Source organism: Telopea speciosissima, chromosome 2 (assembly GCF_018873765.1).
Source record: "Telopea speciosissima isolate NSW1024214 ecotype Mountain lineage chromosome 2, Tspe_v1, whole genome shotgun sequence".
In the NCBI taxonomy this organism is placed as follows: domain Eukaryota; kingdom Viridiplantae; phylum Streptophyta; class Magnoliopsida; order Proteales; family Proteaceae; genus Telopea; species Telopea speciosissima.
In genome coordinates, this window is record NC_057917.1 from 83,212,506 (window position 1) to 83,229,213 (window position 16,708).

The following is a 16,708-nucleotide window of genomic DNA, read 5'->3' on the forward strand; positions in this document are numbered from 1 at the left end:
TTGGTCATATCAAGTGGAGGAAAAATGTATCTTGGGGTATTTATGCCAATACATGGGGTGGATAAAATAGTACGGAAACACCATTTGATACCTTTTTTCTCCTCATTAGCATCATCAGGTGAGTCATCTGCGGGGGATGCAATCATTTTCCATTAAGAAACCTACAAGGCTATAACTGAATCAAGCACGGTATTAGTTGAGAAGAACCAAGCCAGAGTAGAAACCAAGCTAGAGTAGAACTTAGGTGCGTGTATATGCATCAGTTCTTTGATTCTTTCAAGATTTTGGTTGCTCCAACCTTGATATATTTTAAAGAAATCTTTTTAGTCCTATTATGATCGGCTAATATGGTTGAGTTTCATATTGAATTATGTTGTAAATTGTTCCATGTAGAGCAACACCATGCTATTCTGGTGAAGATTGCATCTGTGAGAGAAGTGGTACTCGGGGCTCCTTTAAGATTGATTCTAAAGCATCTTGCTTCAAAGACAGTTGCTCCACATGTAGATCGACTTGTTGCTATTGTTCATAGGCCAATGGAGTCATTCTTCCTTGTCCCCCAGGTTTGTAATATCTTCTTGTTTGTATTCTTGTATTCCTCAATCAATTACCCCTTTACAATTTGAAGCTTTTTATGCTTGTACTAAATTATTTTATTTGCATCATGCATAATGAATTGACCAGCTGTATCTTTGTCTGGTTACAGCCCCCCACTCCTCTCGGTTCTCAAAAGCGAGATTTCCGCCTTCATGTTTCTCTCTTTTTAAGGGTTAATCTCCCCCACACATTGCTGTCTTTTTTTATTAATTTGTTTATATTTCTATTGATTTCCAATATTACCCCCCGTTAGTTGTTTTTAAATCTTGAGTGATGAGGAGTCTTGTTCCAAGTTGGGTCTCCTATTTGTTTTGATTTCCTAATTTTCCCTTTCCTTTATTTCTAATTCAGCCTTCATCCTTATTTTGTGTTATTTTCAAGTTTGTCTCCAAACAATAATTCCTAATTACCCCATATGGTCCCTTTTCTCCTTTGATCTGCCAAAGAGCCCCTTGAACATTATGGTTAATTCTCAAATTGCCACTACGTCATTATAATTGAGTTTTACCTCCTTTGGGTGTGCCAATAATTGAGTTTTAAACCTGGGATTGCAGTAAATTACACTTTTGCCATTCCTTCATTATAATTGAGTTTCTATTGCCGTTTGTAGGCCCATAGCACCCAATTTAGGTTTTGGACCCCTAGATCACATTAGTTTGGGGTTGCAATTTTTTGAAGATTGGTACTTGTATGGAGTGATATTTGTTGTTATTATTGGAGATTATTTGCTCAGATTTGTTTAAATTTGGCCTATTTGGGATCTTATTTGCAGCTGATCTTGATTATGGGATTTATGTGATGCCCATCCTTTGTGATTCTTGTTATCCATATGATGGTGGATTTTTCTTTATTGTATCCTCTGAATTATTTGATCTTGATTATGGGATTTATGTGATGCTCATCCTTTGTGATTCTTGTTATCCATATGATGGTGGTTTTTTCTTTATTGTATCGGGAGGATTGGAGTTATTATCTACTTGAGTTATCAGCAAAGCGTCATCTACTTATTTGAAGACTATTATTATCTGTTCGTCTCCTCAAAAACAATTTTTATCTTATGAAGAAATATTTGTGGTATTCATCAACAACATTCCTTTCTAGTTCTCAGCAATCTTATGTTGAGATATTTGGTCTCCAACAACCTGATGCTGCTACTTGGTTCCCAGCAATCTTATGCTGCTACTTGTTGTTTTCTGTAACCTTATGCTGTTACTTGGTTCATAGTGATCTATACTCTTCATTTATCAATGGTCTGCAGTAACCTATACTGATTTTTATCAGTGTTCCGCAGTGACCTATACTGCACTTTTACATGGTTCGCAGCTACTTATGCTGCAATTTTATCTGTGACCTCTATTTGGGGCTCATAAGTGTTTGATCTTTACTAATCAGATCTCTAATCATGTGATCTTTACTTTATCATCTTAGATCTCCTTGATAGGACCTTATGCTGCTATTTGCCTTGTTTTCAAAAGATACAAAGAGGTAGAATCCTCCTCCCAGAGAATGAATAAGAGCTGGTGAATGCAAATCCCATTTCTCTGTGACCATTCTTCTGTCGCCTCAGAAATGGGATCAAGATCAACAAATCTACTAATTGAACATTTCTGGAGATGGAAGTAAGATTTACGAGCATCGACCCCCTTTCTGAATTGACCTTGATAACCCTGTTAGATCTCAACCAATCACTAAAGCACTTGTCCCCTTCAAACTGAATATTTCTCCTATTTCCTAGTTTTGTTGTTATGGTACATAGTCAAGTTTTCCTGAGTTGCATACATTGTACAATTGAAAATGAGATGGTACTTCTTTGCAGAGATGTGTAATTTTGATGCTTCAGGGAGCCTTCTTTTTTCCTTTTATTTTATTTATCAACACTGCATCTTAACAGAAGGGTTACTCTTGAAAATTAGGTTAAATGACACTGTTTTATTGCAGGCAGAAAAAGTGACTCTAGTTTTTCCTATGAGATTCAAGGATTCCATAGATACTGTACTGGCAACTTCCTTCTTGCAGGTAAAATTGCTCCTCCACTTGTTCCTCCTCTCTCTCATTTTCCTCAAAATCAGCTTCAAAACCCAGACAAGAGAATAGGCACTGGTGGTTGAGCCCATGTCCAACAATAATGTCATTTGTTTGTTGTGAATAAATTATAAATGTTAAAATGATAAAATTGAAAGAACTTGCATCCAAAGTTTGGTGCTAGAAAAATTCTTTTGGATCGTGGAGCTGCTAAATATTCCAAAATGAATAGGTTAGATTCAACTTGTGCTTGGTTAGTTTCATTTTGGTAATTTAAGTTTGGCTGAAGATATGACAATTATCGTACAGGAATTTGTGGAGGCAAGGCGCACTGCCGGACTCAACAATGCCCCTCCTTGTTTATGGTCTCCTTCTCCTCCTCTAGAGCTGAAGGGAGCTCCTGCCCAAGCATTATCTGCAAATGCAGGATTTGTTACTTTCGGTAATGTTTGGAGCAGAATCAGACTCTATTTTCCTTTTTTCTTTCTCATTGGACTGTAATCTGTTTTCCTGCTCTTCAGTTATATTCCCACGCCACGTGGAAAGCAAAAAGCTGGACAGAACTGTTTGGAGTTTATCAACATTTCACGCATATGTTAGTTACCATGTGAAAGTGAGTTTTCTTTTCACCACCTAAACAGCATAACAAATGGCATCTTTATCTTCTTAGCTTATGACTTATCATGGTTCAAAGCTAATATTCTGCGACATACATTTGGGATAGGGTTGAACACTAGAGTGCAAGGGAGCCTTCTGGTTCGAACTGGTTTTGTTTGGTCACAGATTGTTTTTATATAGGGATACACTTTTGTCTATTGTGAGTTTTGTTGATTTTTGGGGAGTCTTTTTGTTTTTTTTTTTGTAAAGAATCAGGTATACTTGTACATTTTACAATTATGAACTAATGATAAAATTTTGCTGTTGCTGATTTAAAAAAAAAAAGTTCAGTTCACAGTAATTTCTCTATTAATTCCCTATTGCATTTCCCCTAGGATGCTTGTATAGGACAGGGTTCTTCCCTATAATGGCCTTCCCAGATTTTCTTTCCCCCTCATTTGCTTAGGACAAGATCATTCCCTTAGCATTTGAATCCTCACGCATAAGATAGGAATGATTCCCTATAGCACTATTCCAGAAACCTTTCCCACAGAGTCGCCCGCGTAGGATAGGATTTTTCCCAATGATTGCTCCCTGGATCCTCCTTCATTTGCTTAGGACAGGAATATTCCCTTAGCGTTTGAACCCTGTGTATAAGCCATAAAGATAGGAATGATTCCCTGTAACACATTTCCCAAAAGTCAACTTTCCTTGGATTGTCTGCGCAGGACAGGATTTTCCCTACAACGGCCCTCCTAATCATTTTCCTTCTTCATTTGCCTAGAACAGGCATATTCCCTTAGCATTTGAACCCTGTGCATAAAGATGGGCACATTTCCCAAAAGTCACTTCCCTAGGATTTGCCTGCATAAGACAAGATTTTTCCCTACATTGACCCTCCTAGATCATTTCCCTCTTGCACATGCTTAGGACATGAATATTCCTTTAGCATTTGAACCCCGTGCATAATACAAGATAGGAATGATTCCCTATAGAAAATTTTTCCCAATTGCTTCCCCGAGAGTGCCTGCTGCATAGGATAGGATTTTTCCTATAGCAGCCCCCTCTCTAGATTATCCCTTTTCCTTTATTTGCTTAGGACAGGGTCATTCCCTTGGCATCTGAACTCGGTGTGTAGAATAAGATTTTTCCCTACGACACTTCCCTTGATCATCCCCTTGGAGTGCCCACATAGGACAAGATTATTTCCCTATAGTAGCCTCCCTAATTATCTGATTCCCCTTCTTTGCTTAGGACAGGACAAATTCCCTTAGCATCTGAACCCTGTGCATAGGACATGACTTCCCCTACAACACTCCATTAAGTACACCGGGCTGACAAAATTGAGTTATTTCTTTGACTTCCGTCCACTGTATGCACTCACTCAAAGAGGGGCATTCTGCAAACTCTGAATTTTGTCATCTCAGAACATCTCCCTCTTCCTTCCAGTGATTGGAGCCCAAAACAACTCACAAGGATTTTTATTTTGGCAAAAAAATGACCATTTTGCCCCTGGAGTGACTTGAGTGCCCAAACATTGTCTAGATGGGCTGAAACTTTCTGGATAACATATTTTCATATCCTAAAATTTGGTCCAAATCAGATAACCTAATTTTGTGGGCTCCGCTTACTTCGGACATAATTTTCACTGTGTTCTCGGTCAAATTTGTGGTCAATCTTTGCATCATTGGATAGTACTCTCAAATTGCTTTCCGATGATATATGGATCGTCAAAATCTGACTGCCGGATCTCCCAAAATCAGTCATAGAAGTTTTTCCCAAAAAGGTGATCGATGCGGGCCCATTTCTGGAGCCCCTAATAGGCTGCCACATAGCAACTTCTCCAAGGGAGGCTGGGTGGCAGCGCCCAACCTCAATTGGAGAAGCTAGAACCTCTAATGGAGGCTCTGGCTTCACTCTCCTTCCATTTTCCTATCAATAGGGCATTTAGGTCCTTATTTCAATCACACCTTCACCCTTTAACCTTCAGAGCTTTCAAATTTTCAAGCTCTAACCCCTCTCATGGGCAGTCCCTCGATAGTCCCTCGATGTCTTGAACCCCTGGAGAAGGTCTAAAATTCAGGGGGAATCTCGTAAAAAACCAGTGAGACCAGAAATTCCCCGAAAAATCCCAAAATCTCAAAATCCCAAAAAATACATAAGGGACTGTTGGAACTGGAATTTCGCAAGGATTGCACCAGTGTATGTCGGAATTCTGAAAATCTCTCTTGGTAAGCCCGTTTTGGGCCTTAAAAAGGTATTTTTCTCTCCTCCCTTTTTTACATGCATTTACTCAGTTTTTTTTTTTTTTTTTTTTTTTTTGGGTTTCTTTTGCATAGATTAAGAATAAGTAGTTATTTTTGCCTAATTATGGACCCGAGTTAGGTTTTTTTTACCTTAACCTAGGCTTTTCCCTACATGATGAAATATGCCATGAAGTTTACCTTATACACTGTTGCCATGTTATATTAGTGATATATTTTTTCATGTCTTCCAAACCCTCGTGTTGCACAGAATTGTAATCGTTGGCCAGAGTAATGACATGATTGGAAAATTTCCAACTAACAATTTCAACGAAATCTTCCAATTTCTTATTTTACTATGTTCGACTCTATGTATTTCTCTAACCATAGAGTACATTGAATGTACAAAAATGGCTAGAAAAGAGTTTATGTTATTCGTATTAACAACACGCCGTTGCGATGCTGGCTTCTTTCCAAAACATGCATGCAGTACGTCGTTAGGTTGCCAAATTTCTGGTAAGAATCCCATAGACATCTGGACAATGTCGTCAGGACCAACCTTTTCAAAACCATTGGACCCCTGTGGTGGTCAAAACCCTGAAAATCTTTTGAGTAATGTATTGGGTGTGAAACAACCTAGAGAGGGGGGGGGTGAATGGGTCGTATCTAGTGGATTATGTCCTTTTTGAAAATTAATTGCACAATTAAAAATAAAAAATTAAAGCAATAAACAACCCACAAAAGACACAAGATTTATAGGGGTTCGACTCCTATAGTCGTCTACGTCCACTCCTCCCAACACTTGAGAGAATTCCACTAGATGTTTCCTTTCAATATAGTAGGTGGGAAACAACACCTTTAAACAAAATCTTGTTAGAGGACAATAGAATCCTTTACACTCTTTTAAGGATAAGAGAATCCATAATCTTTTAAAGATAAGAGGATCCGTGCAACTCTTTTAAGGGTAAGAGGATCCGTGCAGTTCTTTTAAGGATAAAAGGATCCATATAGCCACCTAAGTACAGTCTAGGATGATGCACCCTTAGTTTGATCAAGAGTTCACCCAACTCTTAGATCAACACTAAGAACTAAATTCAAATCAATAAAGAAATGATTGAGGAACGATGTTACCTATATGAAAAAAAACTTCCCTTTGCAAAATGATGTGAAGATGTATGTATGCAACCAACAAGGATCTTTCTCAAAGGCTTCTTCAATGTAAGGATCAATCACTTCAATGCAGGCCTTCAATTGATTGAGTTGAATCAAATTAAGATGTTATGATAAAGGCTCTCAACTCAAAATGAATAGAATAATGATCAAATGGCTATTTCAAAGTCTCAAGAGTGGTATTCAATGCCTTAATAGTGTGTAGAGTTTGGATTTTAATGACCTATTTATAGCCAAAAGTGGCGAGAGATTTGAATCTCTAACGGTCAATTAATGGTCACTTTTTAGCTGTACCGGTCGACCTGTTCATGAACCGGTCAGACCAGTTGAACTAGCCATGACAAAACTAGCCGTTGAAACTTTATCTTGTATTTGAGACTTTGTCTTGACTTGTCTTGAAACCTTATCTTGAAACTTTATCTTGTTCTTGACTTGACTTTACTTGAGAAGCTTGTCTTGTCTTGAGAGGCTTGACTTGTATTGTTTTCACAATCTTGGTTATTCTTCAAGTCTTGTTGCTCTCAATGATGTAGTATAAGTGATTACAAAGCTTCACCTAAATGTTAAATACATTCAAGTGTTTTTATCATCAAAACTAAATTGTTAACAACTTGGGAATGTGAGATTTATGATTAGGCAATTCCCCAACACTGGGAACTACAATTGACCTAATCCCAATTTGGGTTACGTAGGCAGCTTGACCAAGTCAGGTTCAATCATAATCATGCATACATAGTTACATAATCATGCATTCGTATACATAGTCATGCATTCATAAAGATAATCATGCATAAATCATACATCCCACACACATATAATTGGCTAATTGCACACACACACACACATACACATATACATACATGCATTCATATCATGATCCCCATTTTCCACATGTCATCTCACAAATGCATTCGGAACTACGTTTGACGTGATTTCCCAACCATTCGGGATATGTAGGCAGCTAGGTGACCTTATGCTATGGTTCGGTCACTCCCCCACATGCATATGTTTCCCCCCCATTGTACTTCCTTGCATACATACATACGTACATACATATTGCATACATAAAACAAACTTTGCAGTAGTCAGACCTAGCTACCTAGCTTAGGTCAATTTTCAAGTAGAATTATCATGCAAGCATAATATCTGGGTTTAGTTCGCAGGACTAATTATCCTAGTAGTTTGGTCTACATAGAAAAAGACCAACCATCGGCTGGGCTGGGTGCCTAATACCTTCCCAAACAATAAATTTGGTACTTTCCAAGAGATTTGAAAATGACCAATGCCTTATCCATTAGAGTCAACTCCCTCCCTTGAGAGGGGGAGACATTTATGGGTCTTAGACCCTGATCTAGGTGGTGATTCTGAAAGAAATGAATACAAGGAAAAGAAATATTATTTACCTAGAGGCCTTTGCCCATCTCTCTTCCCATAAATGATCTCACAATGGCTCCAGAAGAGGCAAGCCGGGTGAGGGAAGGCAGGAGAAGTAGCCCCCCAACAGGGATATACGTTGTGTCGTTGATTCCATCGTCAGGACCCAGCAGGGGCAGCATTCCTATACCCCTCACAGATGGATGTTTCAAGTTGTCTTCAGCTTTGAAGGCTTTTTGTTATTCTTGTCGAAGGGAGAGCTTTCTTTGGATATGCTCTGGGAGTTTTTTGTTCTTCAACTCGTGCTTCATCTCTTCCCAAGTCCTAGGCTCATGTCTTCTAACTTTGAACCTTTCTTCATGGAATCTCTATCATTCTTTAGCACGGCCAGTCAATCGCAAGTAGACAAATCTAAGCTTCTGCCTTGTCAGGTTGTATCAGTCAAAATGTTCTTCTAACCAATCAATGAATAACCATGGATACGTCTGTCCAGCAAACTAAGGAACTTCTGGCTCCACCTTCAAAATAATATCCGTCCTAGGAAGTGCATAATATTTCAGCGTAGTTCTCTGTGGCAACCTTCCCTGGTCTCAGTTAGTGTACTGTGATGTAGTTTGTGCTGGGTAATGCTCGTCTCTATGGTTATCTGGAGTGGGCTGATGTTGTGACATTGTATCAATACGTTGCTCCAAGGTTACCATTTTTCATCAAATCAGCAAGTTGTCTCATCGAAATCCGATCATCCCCTGACTGTGTGGGGTTAGAGCTTGATGTAACCATTAGCTCTGATACCAAATTGTTTTTTTTTTTTTTTTTTTTGGGGGGGGGGGGAAGGAGGGGGGGCGTAGATAGAATGAACACTAGGTTCAGATTACATACCCCTTTTAACAGAATCCCAAGAAAACACAAAAACAGATTCTGACCAATATTCATAAACTGTTAGAATAGGCAAACCTTAAAATACTGCAACTGTCTTAAGGGTCGGATTGAGCACAACAGCCAAAACAGTAAAAGTTTGAAACCTGTAATCCAAAATCAAGTGATTTCTTATAACAACAGATTAACAGGTCTGATCTGGCTAAAACTCTGGTCGAAGGATCCTTTTAGGAGGACCTTTGACACCTCAAAAGATGAAGGTAATCTGCTGGCCAGATTCCGTATGACACCGAATATCAACTTAAGCAATTTGGAGCCCAAAACAGGGCTGCAGCCAACTCTTTGTTGTGATTCCTTTGCTGTGCTTAAATCCCATCATCAACTGAATATGAACAGCAATAATGATTGTAAATTAACCCTTCCAAACTTAGTTTAAATCAAGTTCAGCAAACACCATTAACAATACGAGAAAGAACACTTACTTGAGAGGAGGATATGACCTTTGATTTCCCACCAATAGTTTTAGAACAGAATCCCTCCAATCCCAAGAGTTTCCCACTGTTAACTGAGTCTCACAGCAGCTCCTTTCACAAGAGCAACAAAGGCAATAACCATTCCCATAGGCTACAACTTGTTTATTTAAAAAGGAAGACTCCCTAGCTAAGTAAGAGTTTTGTCTAACCCAACTTTTTTTTTTTTTTGGGTGAATAAGAAATTCATTACCAAGAAGGAAAAAAGAAAAACAGTGCCCTCAAAGGGGAGCAACAAAACAAAAAATAAGAAAAGCCCCGAGCCTCAGCTTTGCGGGCTGGGAGAAACAAGAGAGACCCCAGGAATCAACAATAAGCCTGTTCCTTGGGGTGTCAGTACACAAAGAAGGAGGAGCAGACGATTACTTCGCCATAATTTCAAAAGAAATGGAATCCCAAATCTGCCGGTAAGATCTAGAGTTGGAGGTCCATTTCCTTATATTACGCTCCATCCAAATGTGATTCAAGGTAGCACAAAAAGCAAGCTTCCCAACAGTATCACATAAAGAGCGACAAGAGAAAGTCATGTCAATCCAAATCCATTCCCTGGAGAAGGGAAGGATTCTTCTGGGAGTAGGCCAACATTTAAGCAAGATTCCTTTCCATATCGCTGCTGCAGTAGGACACTCAAAGAAGAGGTGACCCGTGTCTTCTATGTTGCTCCAGCATAGGCAACAAGAGGGGGAGACCGGGATGTGGCGATGCCGGAGAAAAGCTTGAGTTGGGAGACAATTGTTGAAGATCCTCCAGACAGTGAAGCAGTGCCTAGGGATATGGTGCTTGAACCAAAGCAACTTTCTCCAAGAGACTAGAGGACCCTTGTGCCGAATGATGTCCCATGCAGATTTGGAGGAGAAGAGCGGAGGGCTGTTTGCCATCCAGTTTACACAGTCCTGAATGTCAAAAGGCCTCCAGGAGATGGAGGGGAGGTCATTCCAGATGGAGGCAAGGTCCTGAGAGGAAGTAGGAGGGGGGGCCTAGCTGGACTGATGAAGGATGTCAGCCACCAAAGAGAGCCTGTGGAGGCCCGAAGCATAAATAGTCCGAGGAGTAATCAGAGGGAGGAGAACTCCCCTCGGGTGCCAATGATCCAGCCAAAGATAGGAAGAGAGCCCATCCCCAATCTGAGATTTGATGACATGTTTGACCAGGTGTCGGGAGTCTAAAATTTTGCGCCAAATCCAAGAAGAATCCGGCGATAGGGAGGCTGTCCAAATGGAATCATGCCGAAGGTACCCCAAGTAAATCCAGTCCACCCAGATGCTCTTTTGCTTAGAGGCAATCTTCCAGATTAACTTGCAGATACCCGCCAAGTTCACTTATTTGATTCTTCTGATGCCCAAGCCTCCTTCATTCTTCGGCAGACAGACTGCAGCCCAGGGAAGAGGATGAAGAAATTTGGAAGTCTCATTACCCTTCCAAAGGAAAGAAGCCAGCAAAGATTCCAAAGACTTTATAGTAGCTTGAGGCAACCCATAGATTCCAGACCAGTAGATGGAAGTGGATTCCAGGACTGATCTGATAAGAACTAACCGTCCTGCATAGGAGAGAAGTTTGCCTTTCCATAACTGAAGCCTTTTGCGGATGAGATCGAGCATTGGGGTGCAATGATGAGCTGAAAGCTTGGCAGGAATCAAAGGAAGCCCCAAATATTTGACAGGCAAGTGACCTTCTTGGAACCCAGATTTGGTAAGAAAAGGAGCCTTATCCATGTCTAACCCAACTTACATAGCCAATAGGAAACTTAAAACAAAAAGGACACTTAAAAGGAAACCCTCTACCCTAGGTAAAGGTCTCTAACTTAAATAAAACAACTTAAACTCTGACCTAATAAAGTAAATCCCGTATTTCTACCTCCTACACCTAATTTAGGCCCATTAAAGTGTCCTATTACAAAGAAAACCCATTGAACCAAAGGCCTAACCCATATATAACCCAACCCAAGGCTTGTTTTCTATAAAATAAGCCCCATTCTATGTTTTATCTGTATCACAATTGCAATGTACTTAGTACATTAATGTGGTATCCTGGTAAAGTCTAATTGCAAAACACACACACACCTACATCAAAGTTCTAAATTTGTATACAATGGAAAGCTTTCCCCATGAATATAAAAGGTCTAACCACCCTTTGCTTGGCCAAGTCATCTGCCCCTGACTTACATCTCTCAGCATCCAAGTGAATGAGCAATTTCGTGGGCTGCAAGAGTTATCATTAATCCGATCTGGTGAGAGTAATGTCAAGGATCTGTATCAACTCAAATCAGATTTACTGGTGCAACATCTGCTTAGTCAACTCATGGTAGTGCTACTGATTTTGGTACTGGACCCGGAACAGCTACTGGACCAAACCGAGTTAATCAATAAGATCTACTGCTACCCCTCCAAATGGAATTGGTAGGAATGCTCATTCAAATGGAAGCAGAATTGTGACTCGTTCCAACTAAGGTAGTAACCCGTTAGAATGCTGTGAATCCTGGAATTGGCCGAGATGCTGCTACCTCTCTTCAGATAGAGTAATAATAAGAATTCTATGGAAAGAAGGCTTGTAATGACCTTCTGTGCTCCGTGTGCTTTGCCCCCAATTCAGAAAGAGGACACTCTCATACAAGACACATTGCCCTTTTTCTTTCCTTGTAGTTCACTAAGAGGGAGTTCACATCAGTACTCCGCAGGGAGGGTAAAATAAAAAAAAAACTCTTCTAGCCCTTTAAATAGGGCAGCTACAAATAGCTTGCTTTGAAAGACTGACTTTCACCTTGAAAGCCTCATCATAAAGAAGAAGAAAAAGTCTTTTAGCCGATCCTTCTTGTCCTTTTTCCCCCATGAGTTTGGAGTCATCTCGCTTCGAATATGGCATGCTCACCTGTCCGCATACCCTTCCGGCAAGTTGAATCCTGTTACTCCTTTTGGGATCCACAGGGGCGAGCGACCCAAGCAGTATGGGCCTCCTGTCCCCGTGGGGAAAGGCACGCCAGCTGACTTACAAGCGTCAATGCCCGCTCTCGAGCCGTATGGCCACTGTCCAAATGGTTTGTTCCTTGCCGACTGTGACTGCATGTCTGGTAGCTCTGCATTTTGAAAGAGCGGGAACACTGAACGGGTAAAGCAAGGGTAAATGATGTTGGGTCACGTTCAGAGGCTAGCCAGCTTGCTCTTTCCCAGTACAAGGGTGAAAATGAAACCTATTCTGTTAGGGAAAGATAGGAGTACTCCTGGGATCGAGATCTCTTTGCCGGCAGATCTACGGATGGAAGCCGGTGGAGTCCATCATATAAAGAAAGCCCCTCCTTTATTTTGTTTTATCAATGGGATCGGCCCAAGCACTTGACTTTGAAATGGTGCGCTATTTCCTCTCTATCGATGGAATTAAGAATTTTCGGGAGAGAATGAAGCAGCGGGAGAGGTGTGAAGTCACTCGCCCTATAGAATGAATTAGGTTGGAGAAGAATGCCGGTCCCTCAATCCTAATCGGGTAAGGCATCCATCAGAGTGGTTGGGGTGGGGTAGTCTATCATCCTGCTGAGGCGGGTGATAGGTCTAAATCCATTTAATAACATTAGCTGAGTCTCTTTCCACAGTAATTTGATCCTTTATATATGGCCATATCCATTTTACTTAAGCAACAAAATTGCAGCTCTAGTAGGGCCACCTACAACCAGTATACAAGGGAAGGCTTTTCCTATGAATATAAAAGGTCTAACCACCCTTTGCTTGGCCAAGTCATCTGCTCCTGATTCACTTCTCTCAGCATCTAAGTGAATGAGCAATTCCGTGGGCCACAAGAGTTATAATTAATCTGATCTGGTGAGAGTAATGCCAAGGATATGTATCGGCACATATCATCCATTTTATAACATTAGTTGAGTCTTTTTCCACAGTAATTTGATTAAATCCTTTAGATATGGCCCACTCCATTTCACTTTAAGCAACATTTGCAGTTCTAGTAGGGCCAACCTGTTGCTGTTTTACTTTGTTTCTAAAATATCAGTTAATAAATAGATTCTTAATTTTCCTGAATTCTTGAAGTTCATAATTTCTGTTTATGGTGAAACCCAGTTCAACTGAGATTATAAATTCATCTCTTGACTTACATTTGGGTTGCTCTGAAGATTTCTTGTCAAGTCCTTCGATTTTCTGGTCAATATGTTCATTCTCTTTGATTCCTTATTGAGCTTCTAACTCCAATTACTATTTTACACTGTTTTCTTATTCGTTATGCGGTAGGTTTTTCTTTTTAATTAATCTTGAAAGCTCAACCTTGCCTGACTGGCAGCTTTAAGAGTTTAGAGAAGTCTCCTCTGTTAGCCTGTTAGCCACATGGTTTATTGTTCTGCTTATTCTTGCATTTCAGATTTCATATGATTTGGATATCAATTGATCAGGTCATGTGATTTCTCCCACCCTTGTTATCTCACATTGCTTTTGGGTCTCACTCTCTAAGTCTCCCCAGCAATCCTCTTCTAGGATTGTATCCCTGTGTCTGTGACCTGTAGGACTCAAGGTTGTTAAATCTCTGCTGCAACAAATCAAATTTGGTGGCTAGTGAGCAGTCCAGAACACCTTTTGCTGAATACATTTAAAATGGCATGAGTTGTACACAACCTTTTTGCAAAAAAAAAAAAAAAAAGGCTGAAGTTTTCGTGCACGTGCACGACCTGCATTAAATGCAGTCAGATTGGTATAAATGCCAATATGAAATGACTTAAAAAGCCCTCGCATCCCTCATTTGATGGAGTTGATGGGAAAATTTCCCGTGTACGAATGCCTTCCCCTAAAAAAAAAGCGACTTCTCAAATTGGAAAAAGAAAAAGGATTTAAACTGGCACGATTTGGTCTTTAGCAGTTATATTGACCTCCTCTATATTCAGGTCACTGTTGCTTCCTGAAGCTTTTTCAGGTTGAGTCACAAGCAGCTTCTGAATGTTTTCTACCTGCTGGCAGTACTTCTGTTTGTCCCCAGGCATGCTGCTGGCTGAAAAATTATTTCCTGCACTTATGGATTGTTCAACTGTCCTAGCTAAATAATGAGTTGAATTCTTCATACATATTCCGACAATACCTGCAGTTGTGCATATACTGTATTTGTTTTTTAGTTCTCATTTTCTTGCAGTGTTCAGAAGGTTTCATGCACACCCGGATGAGACGTCGTGTGGAGTCTTTGATACTGGTAACTCCTCTTTCTCAGTGAATTTTGTTTTGTTTTGGTGGGTCATCCTTTCTTGTCCTGTCTCAGCTTTGGTTCTACGTTGAATGAGATGTGACATGCTAAACTAGTTTGTGTGAATTTTAACATGAAACAATTGCTGGATGTTGACCATTAGCACTATGATGTTCTCCATGATCCACTACGTATGGTTACAACTAGATTGGCAATTTCTTACCAAAAAAAAAAAACTAGGTTGGCAATTTGTAGTGCCAGTTATGACAGAGAGTTAAGCCTATAGCAAGGAGTTCTGGCATGATATTCTGCTTATGCCCTCCCTTAGTGCAGGAATAATTATCACCTCCAATTCACGGGCACCTCCAATTCCTCCAATTCCTCTAATAGAGTAATAGGGGGGAGTGGACCCCACCTTGGGCTGTGTTTTCGGGCAGGGGGTAGGGTGGTCATTTCCACCCCCATGTGAGGAATTGGAGGAATTGGAGGGGGGTAGCGAATTGGAGGGGATAACGATTCCTTAGTGCAGGCTGGACAGTCACCTTGCCTGTCAGGCTTTCTTGAATTATTAGATGCAATTATATGGAGTATTGTGTCATAACAGCTCATAGCTCAGCTGGTTAATTCACATGTTCAGTGAGTGGGAGGACTTTTTAGTTGAAACCTTGTTCAAATCGAAGCATTTTTATTCCTGATGAATCTAGTTCTCATACATAGTTTACATAAACTAAGATTTGGGTATAATAGTATATGTAAAAAAGATATATAGCATTATATATTATATTAATTAGTTAACGACTATATGCACTAATGTGGGGTCTGGTCAACAAATCCTATTCCTAGTGGGTTGTAGGATCATTGTAACTGTTATTGTGAAAGAATTATTTCCAAGAGTCAACAAACTGGAAAGTCCAGAACTGAACTGAGTGGCCTTCAGTCAAAGTGATCCTCAATATGTGAAGATTTAAAAGACAAACAAAACCAATCATTGTATGCTGAAAATTTATGATATTTGGTACTTCAGATCATTAAAACTGTTTGGACCTCAGAATCTTGTCAGAGTAATGACAGAAAAAATTGGCCATGTCAAAAGTAGATCAACTGAAGTCTGTCTGGTATGTAGTTTTAGGTCATGATAGTAGTCTTGTGGAGGCTTTGACCAACCAGATTTAAGCTCAAACCAGCAAGCCTTGGTTGGTATACACTATTGTCATATCAAACAGTTGCAATTACAGCTACTGAAAACTACCTAATCATTTTGCCAGAACTAAGCCATCAAGCAATCCAAAGATCATGAAACTTTAAGATTTGATAGAAAGCCTAATCTCCCAAACTTTCGTTCAATCAGATAAGGTTTACCCACGGTTTTCAATACCCATGAACTGCTATGCAAGGTCCTAATCTGCCCCTACCACTGGTATCTCACAACTCTTCTATGAACTGAGATATTTGAATGAGGAAGAGATTGATTCTTACCAGAATTACTTACTATTGAGGTTAAAGCAGCTTCAACCAAAAACCATGTGGAAACAATTGAGGAACTGAACTCAATGAAGAATAAAAAATTCATGATTAAGGGACAGGTCAACAGAGTCTATCCCCAGCGTGGGTTCCACTTAACTGAAATATAATCTTCTCCTGATTAAGGGACAATTGAACTCATTTCCATAAATTCAGCTCTTAAAAGAACCTTAACCGAAATAAATTAAAAAAAAAAATGATCTGTTCACCTGAAAATTAAGTGTTCAAGTATAGGGAAAAAATGTATTCTCAAGGCGTGTTTTGATAAGCTAATCAAATTGGCCCACTGTCATTCTGCCTTGTGGTCTGGATTAGCTACGTCAAATTTCAAAACCTAATTCAATCAAATATCCTCCCATATATTGGCATGCATCCTGATGTATATTGATGATGCATATACAGTAGTGGCTGTGCACTCTCATAGTTCTGAATTTTCAAAGCTCTATTTTGCTACTTGGAAAACTCTTTTTTTGGCTAAAATTTTAAATGTGAACGGAGTCTACCTGTCGACAAAATTTTGGTTCCATCCAATCTGCCACGTGGCAGATCTTTGGGCCACCTTGATCAATGTGGCCCATTTTGAAAAGTTATGCTCACTAGTAAATGATTTCATGTACC

General features: G+C 39.8%; 1 protein-coding gene across 1 annotated transcript in view; it reads left to right on the top strand.

Annotated features, from left to right (window-relative positions):
- The window catches only part of LOC122652923 (actin-related protein 2/3 complex subunit 2A), a 30,531-nt gene that overhangs the window by 10,272 nt on the left and 3,551 nt on the right, over window positions 1-16,708 (top strand). The window contains exons 4-8 of the mRNA XM_043846809.1: window positions 394-563; window positions 2,536-2,613; window positions 2,929-3,061; window positions 3,141-3,232; window positions 14,522-14,578. Of these exons, the coding sequence (XP_043702744.1) occupies window positions 394-563; window positions 2,536-2,613; window positions 2,929-3,061; window positions 3,141-3,232; window positions 14,522-14,578 (530 nt within the window). The remainder of the gene's footprint in view (window positions 1-393; window positions 564-2,535; window positions 2,614-2,928; window positions 3,062-3,140; window positions 3,233-14,521; window positions 14,579-16,708) is intronic.